The following is an 18674-nucleotide window of genomic DNA, read 5'->3' on the forward strand; positions in this document are numbered from 1 at the left end:
CTTTTTACACCATTATACTATATCCCCTACTATTATATCATCATCTATACTTAAATAAATTATATTTTATTTTATTATTGCTAACCAAGTCTTTTTTTGTCTTCTTTGTTTGATGTACTTATTTATCATAATTTTACATCGCCTAACTGGAACATCTATTGGTTGTCTAAGTACATTCATGTATAATCTTAAACGTGCTTTTCAAAGTTTTTCATCAATAGATAAAACTCTGACTTTCTCTTTAATACTCTCATTTCTTATTTTGTTTATCATCGTATATCCACACATCCAAATAAACATCCTCATCTTTACAACTCCCATCTTCTGCTCATGTGCTCGAGTTATAACCCAACATTCAATGTCATATAACATAGCATGTCTAACTGTCATTTCGTAGAACTTAACTTTAAATTTTAGAGGTAATTACGATCACATAAAATGTACGACGCTCTCCTCAATTTCAACTATCTTACTTATATTTATGTAAGACATCTATTTAAATCCTTCCATCATTTAAAAAAAAATCAAAAATATTTAAAGCTCTCAGTTCGTTTTAGATAACTCATTCTTTCCTATCTTAATAATTGTCTCATTATATCTAATATTATTAAAATTAAATTTCATATATTCTATTCTTTACTCCGCTAAATGTAAAAGTGAAGTAAAACTTTCACGCTCGCCCTCAGCGCCCCCCGCCAACTCGTCCCAGGATCAACACGGAGGAGGTAAATCACGAGTGACTACTAACCTTTGGAATAGTGACTAGTACATAAGGGAGGTATTTACCTCGACTTTATCGAAATTCAAACCACATACCTCATTATGAGAACACCTCATGCACTAGCCAACACGAAGGAGATATTTACTCTTTCATGCATCTAGAAAAGATAAACTAAATAATTTTTTTTTAAATTTTTGAAACTCATACGCTATATTATCCTTTAGACACGAAAAGATCACTAACAGATTGAGACGATGTGCTTCTTCCATTTTATCTAATTTGACCTTAAAAATCCTAAACTCGTATAAACCAAAAATAATTCAAACCGTCCAAATAAATTAATTGGTTAAACTCCAACTTATTCAATTTAATTTAAATTCGAAGCTGGCTCGATTGCAAATAAGATTTAATCACTTTGCATATGATTACTGATCATATAACATGACATACTTCAAAAACAGAAATAACATAAGTGACATTAAACACGAACCTTATTTTAACTAAGGTATGAATCTATATGCTAGGACAAGTAAAAAATCAACATAAGATCACCAAAGTAACCATTATATACACACACACATAAAAAACTAATATACAAGTAACAAAAATATATGTTCATCAGTTTCAAGTTTTTCTGTCCCTGTGCATTATTACAAGTATATATCATCGTTGACATTACTACCACCAAGAACTTCTAGCATGAGCAAGGTTCAACATGAATAAATACCTCATTAGCAGGAAGTAGCAGGAATGATGACTTCATTAAGTTGGGGATTTATTTATATTGAGCCAGTGGCAGTCATCAAAGCTGCACCTTGCGCTGCCATCTAGAGCTTCAGCAACATCGGCAGGCTCCAAGAAAAAGGGCGTCCATGTTGGAGTGCCATCCTCAAAGGAGTTGTGGGTGAGGCGTAGAATGTCAGAACCATCGATCTTGATGGTAAAAATTTCCCCATAAGGCTGGTAATGATGGGGGTTGGAAATGGGTTCTGCTGAAATTCCTGCATAGTCTGAGGTGAAGACCAAGCTCTTGGAGTCAGGACTGAAGCAGGGGTGGTTTGTTCTTCCTCCACTACTTCCACTGTGCACCACCCTTCTCAGCCCAGTGCCATTTGGATGCACGATGTAGATACTGAAACCTCCGCTCCCTGGATCATCCCTGTCGGAAGCAAAAGCGATCCATTCTCCATCAGGTGACCAGCTGCACATGGTATCAGTCCAAGATCCCTCGGTTAGCTGATGAATTCCAGCACTCTCACCCTCCTCGGCGTCCATAATGTACAGATTCTTGTATCCAGAGCGGCCTGATCGGAAGACGACCCATTTGCCGTCCGGTGATGGGGAAGGGAACGCGTTATTCTCGCCCCCAGTTGTCAGCTGCTTGATCGAAGGCTGTGCCTGCGCGTCCTCATCTCCGTCATCGTCAGGGAGAGTGATGGAAATAATATCGACTCTGGTGCTTTCTCCGGCGAACTCGGGGCCAGTGCTTGTGTAGATAACACCTTTCCTCTTCCAATCCCACGCCGTAGGAAAAGCATTACCAGAGAAAACCTCCCTCGGTTTGCTTGAGCCATCGGAGTTAACCACGAACAACCCGGGCAAATTGACATAAGCAATCTGTTTGCCATCGGGAGAGAAGGAAGGGAAGGAGCCATCGAACCTAAGGAGTGAAAAATTTTCCGGTGCGACGCTCTTTATGTTCTCCAGCAACAAGGATGGATCTCCATTACTGCTTCCCCTGCATCGGTGGTACGCGACTTTGGATCCATCAGGGGATATGAAGGGATTATAGTGGTGGGAGTAGGGGGCGACAGGCCGTGTCACCTCCACATAAACGTTGCTTCCGTTTCTCATGTCGATCAGCTCGATGTGACGGAATTTGGAAGTCTGTCTCCTCGTTGCGACCGCTATAATTCCCGGAGCGCCGGCGGAGGTCGCCGGTGTGAAAGCATGGAAACCGGGAGGGGTGATCCGGACAACAGATTCGACGGAGACAACGGTGGACGCGAAGCTGATGGTGGCGCGGTATATGCTCCACCACCCGTCGGAACCCCGGCGGTGGAAGTAAAGAGTGGAGTCGTCGGCCCAGCACGGCCAACTGCCGTGGTCGACGAGGAGAGACCTGCGCGACCCGTCCTCGGTTCGTAGGAGGTAGATGGAGGTGCGGAGCTCCTCGACATCGCCGGACCAACCCTCGTCGCCGTAGGAAGCGACGGCTATCCATGCGCCGGAGGGGGAAACGGCGGGGCTGAAGTCAGCAACGCCGGAGGGGGTGAGGCGGCGGGTGCTTCCGGTGGGGATGTGGGTGGAGTAGACAGCAGCCCAGCTTTGCCTGGGGGAGGAACTCGGATGGTGGGTGGAGACGTAGACAAGGAGGTCGCCGGAGAGGGAGGGGCGATCCATCATGGAGATGAGAGGCGCTCCGCGAGGTGATTCGGCGGTAGGAAGGAGGGGGAATTGCAGGCGGGTTGGCAACTGGAGGGCGGTTCGGCGAACGGATGGAGATGCGGAAGCGGAAACAGAGGGGAAGAGATCGAGATAGATGGCGGAGGAGCCGTTGCGCTCAGTGACGTAAAGAAGGGAGTCGAGGGAAGAGGAGGAGGAGGAGGAGGAGGAGGGGAGGAAGGAGGAGGAGGAGAGGGAAGGGAAGAAGCCGTTGAAGTTGACGGAGACGCCGTCGGTGAGTTGACGGTCGTTGTCCGGTGGGAGGGTGGAGGAGGAGGTTGCGATGGGGAGGGAGAAGATGTCGAAGTTGTAGCGGCTGCGGCCGAGGGTGGTGAAGATGATGGTACCGGCAGCAGAGGTGGCTTCCAGGGAGGAGGACGAGAGAGGGAGGAGGAAGAGGAGAAGGATGAAGAGGTTACGGTGGCTCGTCGTCATCGGTGCCGCACTCTGCTCTCTCTCTGCACTCAGCAGTCTGCATAAAGGGAAAGGGCAAGGGAAAGATAAGGAAGGTGTGTACTGACGGTTAAGATTAATTGGGCTGCATATTGTATTTTTCGCACCTTTTCTATCAAACGATATATCTAAAGAATTGTAGAAAAAAAAAATTAGGCTCATCTTGTACGTCCGTTACAATTTGTCCCGAATTAAAAAAAAAAGAGAAAATAAACTATAGAATTAATTTATTGTCCTTTCTACGAGATTTTTTTTTCCAGAAATGGGCCGTTGGTCATTTAGATGGATATATTGAATTTTTTTAATGTATTCTGATTATCGATAAAATATTTTTGTTAACTAATAAATGGGTGTGCTGTCAATTGATTGGGAATGAAAGGTCCCTGTTCTTATCCAAAGCTTCGTTTTATATGTTTCTGTAGATGAGAAAATATATTAATAAAATTAAAATTAACAAAAATGTGTTTCTGCTTTGACACTGTTCAATCTCCTGCTATGTCAACCAAACAATATTTCGACATCAAAAAAAATAAAATAATAATAATAGAATAATCAACAACAATCTAATTCGATTAAAAAGATATCTAACCTTTACAAATTAATTTAAATAGCACCGACCGATTTTCTTTGAGTCTAATTAATAATAGAAATTGAATTAAATTTATTTCTCTTTAATTGAGAATGTCAGGCTCCTTGTAGTTGTTGGTATTTATATAATTTAATTACTCTATATACTATACAATAAATTTGTATATAACGTTTAATTTAATTAGCATCAACGATAAATTAAAGCCATGCAAATTTTAATTAAATATATATAAATGTCTCAGTCCAAGGATAAAAAGAAATTTATGAAATAATATATTATGACAATAACACATATATATATTAACACATATATTTCCTTAAGGTCGCTATCTCAATAATGGAGTGAATCATTCTATCTTATATGGTGGCACAACAAGCGTAGGTTATATTATTTTATAACCTAAAATGACTTAGATAGTTAATTAGAATTAAATTATTACTTCATGTTCTAATCACAAGTATAACTTAATAAAAAAAATCCAAATAATATCCAATTGATATCATATACTAATTATAAAATACATCCAAAAATATATGCACATGATTAATATCAATGTAATTTTCAAGGTAATATACATCCTAGATGTAAGGAATATAATGTAATAACTATGTGTTTGTTCGCATTTACCTCCAAATGTTTTCTTAAAAATTCCTCCAAAATGTCCCTTGGGCGTAGCACAGCTGGGGACGTATGATTTCATGATCGAGAGGTCCAGGGTTTAATCTTTGAGGTGTCATTACCTGAGATTAACGTCCTGGCCATGCGCTTTCAACTGTGTATTTGTATTTACCTCTCTTTATATCGGTGGGACTGACTTTAGGGGATCGTTGATGTGATGATTCCATATTTTTAAAAAAAATCCTCCAAAAGCTTCATTCCCCCTCCTTTGATCCTTTTTAAATTATAAAAAAAAAATCATACTAATACATATGCTATTAATTTGCCTACTTATGTAAATATCAATCTAATTTTCAATATTGAGAACTTACTATCATATTGGGAACGTTCAAACTTTCTCTTTGTTTGTTGAATTGCCTACTATGAATATTGACTAGCCCCACTTTCATTGGTGACACAACCTTCTTAGCCTACTAGGATGAGTTACCAAAATAATTGTTCCTTACACTTGGGATACACTTGGGAAGGACGATCCAAAAAGGAAAGTCAATAACTCACTAAAAGTCGAGTTCTTTCATATGAGAGAGAATAATGCAAAACACATTAGTAGAAAAAGGTAATGGTTGAATAAATAAGCCAACAATTATCACATTCTACTAATATATGCATCTCCACTTCATAACTATTCTACATTCCTAGTTCATCATTCTCTGGGCTATAATACTAGGTAAGACATTCAAATTGTCACTCTACATCTATAGTTTGAACCTCAGCTATGATATATTTGTAGAAATTTTTCTTTCCAAATGGAGGACGTAAACAAAAGATGCTAGACTTTTGGGCTGGTCGGATGCTAGGCTTTTGAGCTGACCGCCGCATGTACTTCCCGATTTAATCTGATGATCGATAGAAAACTTCCATGAAACCGAACCGATAATCCAAAGATAATCAATAAAAATAATTAAAATTATTATTATTTTTTACATTCCTAATCAACCAAACAAAAAAAAACACATTAACATTAAAATAAACCAACAATTGTAATTGTTGGTTCAACTTAAAAAATTGCACTCACTTCACAACTACTCCACTTCATGGAGTTAAGTTCTATTATGTTTAGAAAACTAATATAGCCAAATATTTAATTCTATTAAAACTTATTTAAATCATTAATTTTTATATTTTGTTTAAAAAATTAAAAATATAATAAGGACGATTTGATTCCCATGTCAGATGTACTTGTGGCGATGAAATCTTTTGTGATACATGAATGTCACAACAGTAGCAGTTATCCTGCTTTTTGAATTTATTTAGTGGACGAAATATGGGATGAGACCTGGTAGGGTAGCTTAAGATTAATCGTATAAAATTTGAATACTTTAATAAAAGAAAAAGTGCACTTTCTCTAAAATGTCCTTCCGTCAGTGTGCTTAAAGCCAAAGTAAAAAATCAATATTTTCTTGGGCTGAATCAAACCATAAAAAGCAAAAATTAGTTATTTCATGAATCACTTTCATTCAAAACTCATTGATACAAAATCTCAAATTCATATCAAATTGACACATTATACTCCTAATTAATGACCTATTACATCTATCTATATATGTTTGTTAAAAATTTTGAACTTTTTAAGTTCATAAATGAGTTTTGATCAAAAAGTCATTGATAATCTTTAAAAATTCAAATTTATTCTAAATTTACACTGTTACACTCTTGATGGTCCCCTACATCTATTTATGTTATTTTTTTTTCCATATTTAGATTGATGTATGAATATAATTAGTTATATTCCAATTTATTTTAAAAAAATGAGCTCTTTCATTGACTTAAAAAGTTTGGAATTATTTCAAATTTGTATTGTTATACTCCTATTGATCCCATGAATCTATTCATGTTCTTTTTAACAAAAAAATAGAGGTTTTTTAGGTGCGTCAATGCCTTTTTATAGTAAATCATTAATGACACTTAAAGTCATCAGTGAATTTTTGACAAAAGTCATAAATGGACTTTAAACACATCATATTCACTGCAAACTGGAATCGTTTTATTCCTAACACTCCTGAGCTTAATCATACTCGATTTCTATAATTTGGTCCATTTTCAACGGCCACGGAAGATCAATAAATTTAATGAAATCCAGATCGCTCACCGATGTTTTTCCAACCAGTCCCTTGAGGATGCAACCTCACCAAATGCTACATCATACAGTCTGTTTCTTAACAAAATGTGTGAGAAGGGACAATTCTGTAGAGCTACTCAATAGAACCCTCCAAGCGACATAATTCTGTGGCTCCACATCTCCCTTCGATGTGAATCTCAACATAGGGGGGGTGTCACGTTGGACACCCCCCACCCCCCAGCGTGAGCACTCAACACATCATACACCTATACATATATTGAGAAGCTCCACAGCATGGTGTCCCTTTTCACACATTCTGTTAAAAACTTAAAAAGACTATGATTGGCACAGGGATGGCAAGACAAAAGGCATATAACTATTATTCATTATCACAAAAACAAAACAAAAAATCAATAAAGATCGTAAAGGGGACTATCGTAATTAAATTTGACAATAGATTGACAGAATTCAAGGAATGCCACAGACGGATCCACTTTTTAGCACACAAGTTAGCTTCTGATAAACTTTGCACTGCCATTTCCGTCCATATGCCAAAAACAATATCCCTATCTCAGCAATGTAGTGTCATCCTTCCCCCATCGATGATTCAAGAAGAGCAGTCTCTTCCTCCTGTAGAAATTACAAAGGTCAGTGGCTGATTGTAGAGGTATGGAAATAAACTGATCAAGCAATCAGAAAAGGCTTAAAAATGAATTAGATGGCGACCAGTCAAAGGTGTTCAGATTGGAAGATGCCATATATATTGCATCTGCCAAACGAATCAAGAAATTTTCTGAAGCATTCAAATGTGTATTACTGGAAAAATGCATACAAGTTGTATATATCTAAAGCCAAGGGTTTAACTTTTTGAATCAAGAACATATATTTGACCACAATAACAAGAAAGCAGACAGCTACTTGGAGGCTGCCTGATCAGCTTAACCAATAGCGCTAAATAAGAGGTCAGCTAGGGGATTTGTAGCTGTGTGCTCACATTAGCCGCCCAGAAAAGTGAATTGGATCTACGGGTATTTGTATTTCCCAATGCAGTTTAGTGTTCAGAATGGCTCAAACATTTTATACAACTCACTGAAGCTGCAAATAAAAAGTCAAACATACCACAAGAGCATTGAATTCCGTCTCCTCGTCCATGGCACTGATGATAGCAGGGTCATCCAAGAGATCCTGTTTCCCAGAGAGCCAATTAAATGCAGAAGGAAATTTAAAAAAAAAAACAAGTTAGTTTGTTGATAAGCTGTCAGATGTACTTATTAACCTAATTATTGATCTCTGAATCTAATCTAGTTTCCAACTATCAGTAATTCAAATGATTCCTACAAAAGAAAGAAAGCAAATGCAATTTTCTACTAGTACAAAAGTAAATGACCAAAGGAATAGCAGCCTGCCCTCCAAATATAGATAAAAGGCTTGGTTACAACTCCAACGAAGTTAGATTTTGCATTTTTATGGAGGTTCAAGTAATAAATATCAAGGTACATGTGTTTGTATGTACAACCAAGAGAAATTTAGATTAAAATTTTTCCAGAATATGCCAAAATAATCAAGGGAAATTTCATGACAGCAATTCTCATAACACCATTTTTGCCATCTTAGGCATTCATAACCAAAATAGCTTGCTTACATCATCAGCAATTCTCAGAACACCATTTTTGTCCTGCACAATAAAATAATTGTGGCATATTACATTGATTTTTAAAACTCAAACATAAGAGAAAGACAATTTCCTATACCAAAACATCCAGTTCCCTAAAGAAAATTGAGAACCCACCTTCACAGCAACGAACAAGAGCGGGTCTGAGGGTGTGTAGATCATGTAGTTTGTTCCATCCTGCAAATCAAACATGAATCTTGTTATCAGAATAATTTATATGAATATTCGCTTGCTAAGTATAACATATTTTATTCAAATGTCTAACAGTGAAAGCAATAATGAACATAAGTAAAAAAATAAAGAATAACATCAATAGTCATAACAGCTAATCTAAAAATAAATAAGTAAAAAAAAGGTAAGCAAAGTCAAAATCATAGAGGAGAAAGTAAGGAAATTGTCATATTGGTAGTCAGTGGTATTCCACAATAGAAGGACCCATAGCAGCAAATCTGCATAGAAATTGTGATTTACTTTCTCATCTCCACCAAAAACTAAAGAACCTATTCACAATCTTTGAAGTTGCCTGTCTAAACACTTCAGCTCAATATAACATGTTGTGGTTCCATCAGACTAAAAGATTCATCTACCAAAAGGAGAATAGCTAAGCTCCAGGGAAAATCTAATGGCTGGCAACAAATATCAGATTGGTCATACTTTCTTGATATTGGAAAATAAATCAGTCAAAACAAATAGGCCGATATGCTTTCCCATTTTGGCTAAGTTTACTCAGGTGGATAACTAGGAAGATTGGGAGGTGGGAAGGAAAACAAAAATTCCATAAATGATTCATGAACCGTGTGCAATTTTATGTTTCTTCCCTTTCCCTCCCCTTCTTGATGCTCCACTCGTGTAAATCAAGTCATGGTGAACCATAAATGTTTCACAAACTCAACACTGATCAAGAAATATAACCAATAAAGCAGCCGATGTTTTTGAACTTAAACAAGTATGCTTAGATATTCTCTCCCAGCAAACTGAAATTAGCATCTTATGTATCACAAAAGCACATTATTCCTTTTTTTATCGACATGAAACAAAAAAAAAATCTAATACTTGAGATACATCATTCCTAAATGAAATGCTCACACATCTTCATATGAGATGGTTACTTTAATCTCATGCTATTGAATAGGCCATAATTAAATATCATCTGTTCAAGAATTATATGTTGGAACGTTGATTCCCAAATAGTTGAAGCATACAGTTAGCCTTAGCTTCTTATTGTGTTGGTTTAGAATCTTAATTCAAATCATAGAACAAGTATACTGATATAATTCAGTAATTAACATCTTTTCCATATAATAATGAATATCGGTGAGTCTGTAAACATAGCTGTTAACAGCCTCACCATAGTGAAGCAAGTTATTTTCAATCCTTCCGCCGGCATACCATCAGCAGCTTCACCATCATCTGCAAATTTTGATGGATGTTAGTGCGTACGAACTAGATCCCTATACAGTGTAGTGTAAACAATGAATTTTAAACTGAGGGGAGCAAACTCGCAAGATTTGTTATGAACTAGAAGCACTCTAACCACTAGTGACATCTAGTTGGGATAGAAAATCAATGTAAATCAAATCTACATGTAGACTATATTATATATTTGAAATTATCACAATCCAATCATGATCATCCCAAGAGAGAAGCACAATGGGATTTCCTATTGACAAGCTGTTGAGGTGGTCTTGGGAGAATAAGAATGAATTGTTATAGAACAGCAGCAAGTGGAATCACACTGATGCAGGATAAAAAGTTTTTTTTAAAAATTAAATCTGTATATGGTTAAATTTCAAACTAAAAAAAAAATTAACCTTTATTCTAGCAATTCTAGTCTATTTTTCCACTGAATCCCAACGGTAAACCCAACTATTTTCCAAGCCCTCAATCGTTCCATCAATAGTAACATTTTCTATCCAGTGATCTCCTCTATGTGAAGATTGTTGACTGAGGCATGTAACACCGAGATTGCTTGTTGAGGTACATGAACCTATCCTTGCATTATGTCAAGTCCAGTGACATGGTCGACTGAGGCACAAGCCCTTATTCGTGTTGTGTCACACATAAATTGATGCATCTCATGTATGGAAACACAACAAACTTACTGCCATGGTCAATCATAAGATATTGACAGTTTATTGGCTATATAGAAGCTTTTAATATTTTAGGAAGATCCATGCTACTAGGCAAAGATGTATCCAACTCATAGTTTAAAATTTGGACCCGTGCCAAGGTTTCAGTCCCAAACCAAAATAATATAGTTTCAGAACTGTATCAAACCATGCTAACATAGTTTCGATATTTTTAAAATAAAAAATATAGAATATATATATATATATATATATATATATATAGAGAGAGAGAGAGAGAGAGAGAGAGAGAGAGAATTAATGGGATGATTTTATTAGACTTTAATTAAGTCTATCTAAATTATCTCAATCATAGGTAGAAGTTGATTAAAATTTTTAAAATAAGTTATTTAATTAAACCTAAGTTAAAACCTTTGGACCCCAACCCCATCTGTTATGCACCGCCAACAACCGTGGGTCGTGTGTCTCTGCCGACTTGCGCAACACGTCTGAACCCGTCACCGACGGCCTCCAGGCTGGTGCAACACTTTCGGGAGCATCGCCGACTAGCGCGATGCATTCGAACACGTCTGCGGGGCCTCAGGGCACATCGACATCGAAGACGTGCCTCTACCAGTCGCAGTGGAATGAAATGTTTCGCCTGTATCGGGCGAAATGGCATGAGATTTTAAACTATGATCCAACTATTTGATTTTTACGTCAAACATATGAAAAATATGAAAAACATATTGTGCTAATGACGAAAAAGAATATTCAAATTGACGGGCCAATTGACAAAATCAGCATCAAATGAAGAGGGGCACAAGTTAGCAGTATAGAACTCCTAGGACACAGTATAAAAGCAGGAAAATGACAAATGGAGTGAATTGGGGGAATTAACATCTCTAAATAGCACCTTCCAATCGGAATATCCTTTAATAGAAATCTAGTATTACAATATAAATGACTAACGTGAGATGGATAGTTAAAGCCAAACTAAATACTGGACTTCACCGTTGAATGGATATAACAGATAACAGAAAGTCCCATAATACTGATAGTCCTGCAAGAAATTTGTGGTCAGATTTTAGAGAAACTCAAGGGCTGCCTGAATGAAGATTTTCAAGCTCAGGAAAAGATTTGTCACTTAATATGCACAACCTACTACCAAATCACCATTTGTGTTGATAATAAAAAAAAAATCATTCAATCTTCATGTCAACAAGCATCAATATAACAAGTTACCAGTGTGAAATTCAAGAATGTCTTCTTCTGAGTAGCAGAAGCCTCCTCTTGCAGTGTAACAAAACCTAATCAGGAAAAAGGAAATCATTTTTATAATAGTATTTTTTTTCAGAAACATGATCCTCCAAACCATTGATTTAGACTTCTAAATATTTATTTTCCAAAGAAAGTAGACACCATTGGTGTGTTTGGTTTATGGAATGGGATATACAAGGAATATAATAGTGATTTCTAACTTCTAAGAACTAAAATAGACAAGAAGTATTTGTTAATTTGGTTCATGCAATGGAATACACATGAAATGACTATTCTTATTTTTGATTGGTAGGAATGTGATCGTGAACGCACAAGGAATAGTTTTCACAATGAATATGGGGTAGGGTATACTAACCTGCCTAACCTAATCCAACTATCTGGACAACCCACACCCACCCCAGCATGCCCCCCGCCTAATCAGCCCACTGATCCACAGGGACAAACTGGCCCAACTTACTTGACCAAACCAACTAGCTCATCAGACCCATTTATCCCTAGAATTAATTAAGGAATACCTATTCCTCTTAAATTTGGAATAACTATTTTACGAGAATAGGTATTTCAAGGTCATTTTTGCAACCAAACATTTGAATGTTCATTTCATGGAAATCCATAGAGAATACGATAGCTATTCTCATGAATCAAACACGCCATAAAAGCAATCTAGAACCATAATAAATAATGGATAGAAGAGGTCAAGTAATGCATACCCACTAAGTACAAGATGCATATGAATTTTGGCAAGGGCATATGCAGCAGAAGGGGTTACAGCATCAACTTCCTCATCATCAACCTGCAAAGGAATAATGAATCAACAGGTCTCACAGAACATAAGAGTGATTGGTAATATGACAGTGGGGCATATGAGAGGAACATATTGAAGATATCTATTTACAGAATAATCATTCCAAAATGAGCAAGAAAGTGATGTGAAAGTACAAACTTTCAGAATTCCAGAAAAGAGACAAAGCAATGTTCTTTTCTGTAAGAATAGAATTTTAGGCATGTGAAAGCCAAAAGTATGATTAACTTTAGTTTATCAAACACCATAATCAAAGAATTCAAGGAAAGCAATTACTAACATCTGAACATAAACAGAGAGAGGATGGCGTTGATCTTGGAGAAGATTATTTGAATTTAGCCCTCATAATACCCAGACCTATGCACATGCTACTTGTTATCACCTTAAATGTGCATCCCTGCCTATTTGGATATTTACTAATAGGCATCTAACTATCAACTTATAGCTCCCTAATACATACAGGTTCCTAACACCCCTGCCCCTTCTAGGTGGTCCAAAATATATAAACCTCTAGCTTATTAGAAATATATTCTCTCTTAAAACCTTAGCAAATCTAATAACAGACAATTAGAGGTTAGAATTAACAAATGAAGTAATGATCTAATGATCTCCTTGTATTCTATTTTTCCCCTGGCAAAGTGGCAATCAGTCTTTATATGTTTTATGGTGGAGTCAAACTATGATAGATGAAATTGTAATGTTGCATTCAAATGTCACATGTGTATTTGTCACTCTTCATTCATTTCTAGCAATTCTCTTGATGGTTAGTTTGTCTTGAATCTGGTCAGAAAAGCAACACTGAAGAATTTGTGTCATCCTGTGCATCTAAAGTAACTTTGTTGGAAGTCTAACTTCTCAATTCTAGTAACTTAATCCAGATCCTTTCACAAGGAAACCAAGAGAAATCACCTTGGTAAAGAGATCCATTCTAGCTACTAGATATACAGTTTTTTTTATTCCTTTGATGGGCACTGAAGGTTCTCTTCTTCAGAATTTCAACTTCTTGCTGTTCCTACATCCAACTGAGATAGATGAACGAAGTAGCTTCATTCAAGTGCTTATCCGCTATCTCAGTCTGCAACATCCTTTGTGCATATAGGTACTTCATTCAAGTGCTATATGACGCATGCATCTGAGTCAAAACCTTGAATTCTAAATTTAGATGCTTCTAACTACATGACTGGTAAAAATTTCCTTCGCTTTGATACCATTTTAATATCAGGGGAAATTATGAGGGTTTTTCCTAGGGGTGGCAATTTCTAACCCGACACAAAAACACGACCCAAACCGAACATGAAAAAAATCAGGTTAGGATCAAGTCTTATTGGGTTCGGGTCGACTTGACATGATTAATAAACGGGTCGGGTTCGGGTCAACCTGAATGACTCGATTACAACCCGCGAACCCAATTATAAATATTTTCGGGTTGGGTTCGGGTTGGATTCTGGTTGAGTTCGGATTAAAATAAGCATATTTTTATAAAATGAGTCTTTTGGGGTCGGGTTTTGGGTTGAGTTGGGGTTAAGATGAACATATTTTTATAAATGGGTCATTTCGGGTCGGGTTCGAACTAGATTCGGGTTGTGGGTCATTTCATGTCAGGTTCGGGTCAAATACAGATAAATGGGTCGGATTAGAGTCGAATAATTTGACCCAAAATATTAATCAGGTCAGGTTCGGGTTTTGATGTTCCAATCCGTCAACCCGCCAACCCGAACCCGACCTGAATTGCCACCCCTAAGTTTTTCCTCTAGGTAGTCCTTAGACCTATATGAATATTAACTTGGTATCATATTAGTTATACGTGTAATTGGTAAATCCTTCACTGTTTACATTTAGTTCCATAACAGGCGACATGTAATTATGACCTAACTGTTCAAATAAATAACTAAAAATTGAAACACCAAGAACTGGACAGAGGCAAAGAAGGATAAAAAAAGAAAAAGAAGAAAACGAAATCAAAAAGTTGCTGCATTTAACTATAGAAAGTCAACTATTAGTAGCCCATGCCATCATTGGGAAAAGAAAGTTCTTCCAGCTTGATTCTGGAAGAAATTGAAAAAAAAAAAAATAGGCATGTGCAAGCCAAAGAAGTATGATTTGATTTTGTTTGTAACAAATAATCAAAGAAAAGTGCAACAACTAACATTTGAAAAAGAAAAAAAAAACAGAGAATGGAAAACATGTGAATATTTGGTTCATTTTGATAGAAAACTGACAGCAAATCAGTATGACTAGAAATATAAAGAGCTGGAAAGAGTAGAAGACTGATGTCCCCATGAAAGGGAGGAAGAAAAATCAAAAGGTCGCTGCATTAAACTCTAGACAATCAACTATGAGAAGTCCATGGCATCATCTGAGAAAACAAGCTCTTCAAATCTAATTCGGAAAGAAGTAAAGCTCAGCACAAAATCAACAACCATGACACCCAAATAGTCAAAAATGCAACATGGGATCCTACGTTATTGTTTGGGAGATGATGGAAGCAAAACTAACTGCCAGATTAAACCCATAACTAAAAAACACTTTTTAGAGAAAAAAAATTTACACGTGTTAAATATATTTTTCTTATCCGAAGTCACATCGTAAGTTACATTTCATGCATTATCATAGGAAAAAATACGACTTAAACAGGAAGGAAATCATACAGCTGACCACCCCTCAAAATTTGTGCTCTTCAGGATCTGTATAGGCCTGAAAAGGAGTAAATCTTATGCAATAACCATATTTCAAAATTAACAAAAAATATTATAGTTTATACTTACGGATCAAGGGGGCTGAGCAAGAAGCACTCATCCCCTGCAGAACTTTGGAAAATCCTCCTAATAACACATTCTAGTGGCAAATTGTTTGTAGCATCAATCTGCCAAATAAAAAAAACAGTACATTTTTCTTGATTATGCTTAGGATGATTAATAATTTCTTTTGTACATCATGAGATGCAAAAAAAAAAAAAAACACAAACAAGAATAGTTTGCACATGGATGCAGACAAATAAATTGAATAGCCGGAAAACTAGCTAAGTCTGTAAAGCTAGAAAACTAGCTAGGCTTGCATCAGCAATACATTTACCTTATCTCCTAACACAAATTAATGAAGGTAAAGAGAAAATATATATACATGTGGAAATTCCAGTGTAATTTTAGACAAATAATTCTCATGCAACAACTCTAGCAAATCCTATTGTTGCATCCAAAATCAAATCAATAAGAACAACATTAAACATCCACTAATAGGTATAAACTAATCATATACAGCAAACAAAAATCACTGCTACATTAAACCAATAGACACCATTTTCAAATCTGGGAGGGATCTATATATAAGATGGCTAATTGATTGAATGAGTTTAGGTTTCCCAGTTAAAAAAATTTAACCTAGATGATGTAGGGAAGGTCCATGCTTCCTCTTATTTTCAACGAATTGTTTCTTTCCTATTTTCAGTGTGTTCTCATTCATTGAGAAACAACAAAAAAAGGTGCATGCAAACAAGTAGATTTTTATCAATTAGCACTGGTACATTGTCACTTCCAAACCTGATTCTCATTTTTCTCTGGTTTTCCTTGATTTCCATACCGTGTATGTTGTGTTTTTTTTTCATGCAGTTGAATGTTTCACAACTTCAGGGATGTTCATGAAAAAATATAATGTATCTTTGAGGTGTAGTCCCATTACGTTAATACTAATGTATCTTGATATCAATCCAAAAACGTTTCATGATGAGTATAATATCACAGGCTGTTTTGCATAAAGGAAGCAATCACAGAAACCAAACATCTCTGTAATATTGATCCGCATCAGCAATAGATCACAATTGCAAATACGTGAGTGTAACACAAAATTTCATCCACGCTACTCTTTCATCTCACTTATTTTTCAATACTTTTACTCGCTTAGCACCCCTTCAACTTTCCACTCAATAAAACAGAAATAGTGATATAATTAAAGCTTTAGGAATTTTCTATCCAAGAATAAACAATGGAACAAACAGAAACTAAGTACGAATCTGGCCACCAAAAGACAACGTAATTCATAAATCGTAAAAGCTGACAAAAGCAAGAGAGAGGATGTATAATGTACAATAGTTGTGATCCGCTTTGAGGAGGCAAGAAGAACTCTGCCATGCTCGTCGAGCACGAAGCCAGCAGGGGGCTTGGGCAACGGAGAAGGCCGACTCCACACGTTCTCAGGTTCGGGTACCACCTCCACCGAATCTCCGCTTTCATCCGGCGGCATCCTTCCCGGTGCCTTCCTCCGCCCAGTCTTCTTCTTGGCAGGCCGAGACTGCCGCTGCTGCTGCTGATTCGTGGCGCAGCAGGGTACGAAACATCTCGAACACCCAGACGCCGGGTTAGAATCACGGGTTGAAACCTGGCGGATTGCAAAGCATGGCGGCGTTGAAAGAGGTCTAGCAAGTGTGAGATAGCAAGAATAGGGCGAGGTGCCAGTTGAAACGCCAATCATCTTAGGGCCGATTCTGCAATCCAGGCAAGGAATTATCTGGAACGAAGCGCAAGAGCAGAAGAGGCGTCGCAGGACGCGGCGGAGAGCATGGGAGAGGTTGCAACTGTTGGATTGAGCGGACGAAGGGAAGAAGGGAAGGGAAGGGATTGGGTTTTGTAGCGGAGACAGAGAAGCGCAAGGGGAGTTTGGGTAGTCAAGTCAGCGTGAGTCTTTTACAGGCAGAGAGATATTTTTATGAGAAAATTTTCATTTTAGCCCGCATTTTAATAGCTTTATAACTAAACCCTGCAGTTTAATTATTCATTTTAAACCCTACAGTTTGATACTTATTGTCCATTTATCCTCGTTCGAATATTCTTATAAATAAAAATAAAAGGGATAATTGATAATATATAAGATAAAATAGTAATAATAATAATAATAATAATAATAATAATAAATTATAAGAACAATTTTGATAAAAATTATAAATATAGAAAGAATAAAATTATACTAATGCAATTATAGGGAGTTGATGCGACAATTCAACTAGTTTCTGAGTTGGATCAAAGTCAAGAGGATCATATGATAGAGCAGTCAAAGTTAAGAAGTATCAATCTTTGAAGCCAGCATAGATGATGACTTTGACTGAGAGATAGCCGACCGGACTAAGAGTCGGGTCAGATGACCATTCACATGACGTTTATGGAACTTTGAGCCAAGTCAGCATTCCGCCGAGCTAGCCCTATCCCTGATTCAGAAATAGCATAGTGAATCAGTTCAACAGAGTAGTCTAGTTGATTGGACCATATGTCCAATCGAACTAGTTGGACACTCAGTTTGTTTAAACTTTCTGACTCAACTGAAGAAGTCAAGTGAAGGTTGAGTCGCCGATTGCATTCATAAAAGCTGACAAGGTACCCCTCGAGAGGGATGACCGATCGGACTATTCTAGTGATTCGGTTGGTTGGCCAAAGTAGGCTATTGTGAGCTCCGTAACCCATTTCTTGGTATTCCTTTTTGACATTTTGTATAAAGGAGGGCAGAGAATATTCTGCATATAATCTGTATATTCGAAGCTTCCACCCTGTCAATCGTAGAGATTGCAGACTCATTTGGGAAAGGTGTTAGAGCCTCTTTATGATCTATCTTTTTTGAAAAATACTTTGAGATTCGTGTAAAGACACCACAAGATGAGTCACCATCTACAGGCGCAGGTATGTGAAGCTACATCTTTTGGACACGCTTGTAGCTACTGTTGATTCCACTATTCATCTACTCAATTACTGGGTTGAGCATCGGAGGGTCAACGTCGGAACCCCTTCCCTGGTCTGACAACTAACACTCTTTATGACATGCATGACAACTTGGAGTCTTCGTTTGGTCAACATCAAAGTCACGTTCCCAACCAGCCACCTTCACCGATTTCGGACAGGATTATATTTGATGTCATTTGTGGGAAGTT

The 18674-nt window shown here is 37.1% G+C and overlaps 2 protein-coding genes across 2 annotated transcripts; both read right to left on the reverse strand.

Annotated features, from left to right (window-relative positions):
* Positions 1–1121: 1121 nt before the first annotated feature.
* On the reverse strand, positions 1122–3681 carry LOC122047357 (tol-Pal system protein TolB-like). The gene has a single exon (XM_042608572.1). The coding sequence runs from the start codon at positions 3599–3601 to the stop codon at positions 1484–1486; it is 2118 nt and encodes a 705-aa protein (XP_042464506.1). The 5' UTR covers positions 3602–3681; the 3' UTR covers positions 1122–1483.
* Positions 3682–7299: 3618 nt separating this feature from the next.
* Positions 7300–17423, reverse strand: LOC122047358. The gene is made up of 10 exons (XM_042608573.1): positions 16847–17423; positions 15532–15629; positions 15415–15460; positions 12675–12757; positions 11929–11993; positions 9966–10027; positions 8735–8794; positions 8588–8620; positions 8065–8130; positions 7300–7575 (listed from the first exon to the last, which is right to left on the reverse strand). The coding sequence occupies exons 1-10, from the start codon at positions 17228–17230 to the stop codon at positions 7531–7533; spliced, it is 942 nt and encodes a 313-aa protein (XP_042464507.1). The 5' UTR covers positions 17231–17423; the 3' UTR covers positions 7300–7530.
* Between the last annotated feature and the right edge of the window lie 1251 nt (positions 17424–18674).

Source organism: Zingiber officinale, chromosome 2B (assembly GCF_018446385.1).
Source record: "Zingiber officinale cultivar Zhangliang chromosome 2B, Zo_v1.1, whole genome shotgun sequence".
NCBI classification, from domain to species: Eukaryota; Viridiplantae; Streptophyta; class Magnoliopsida; order Zingiberales; family Zingiberaceae; genus Zingiber; species Zingiber officinale.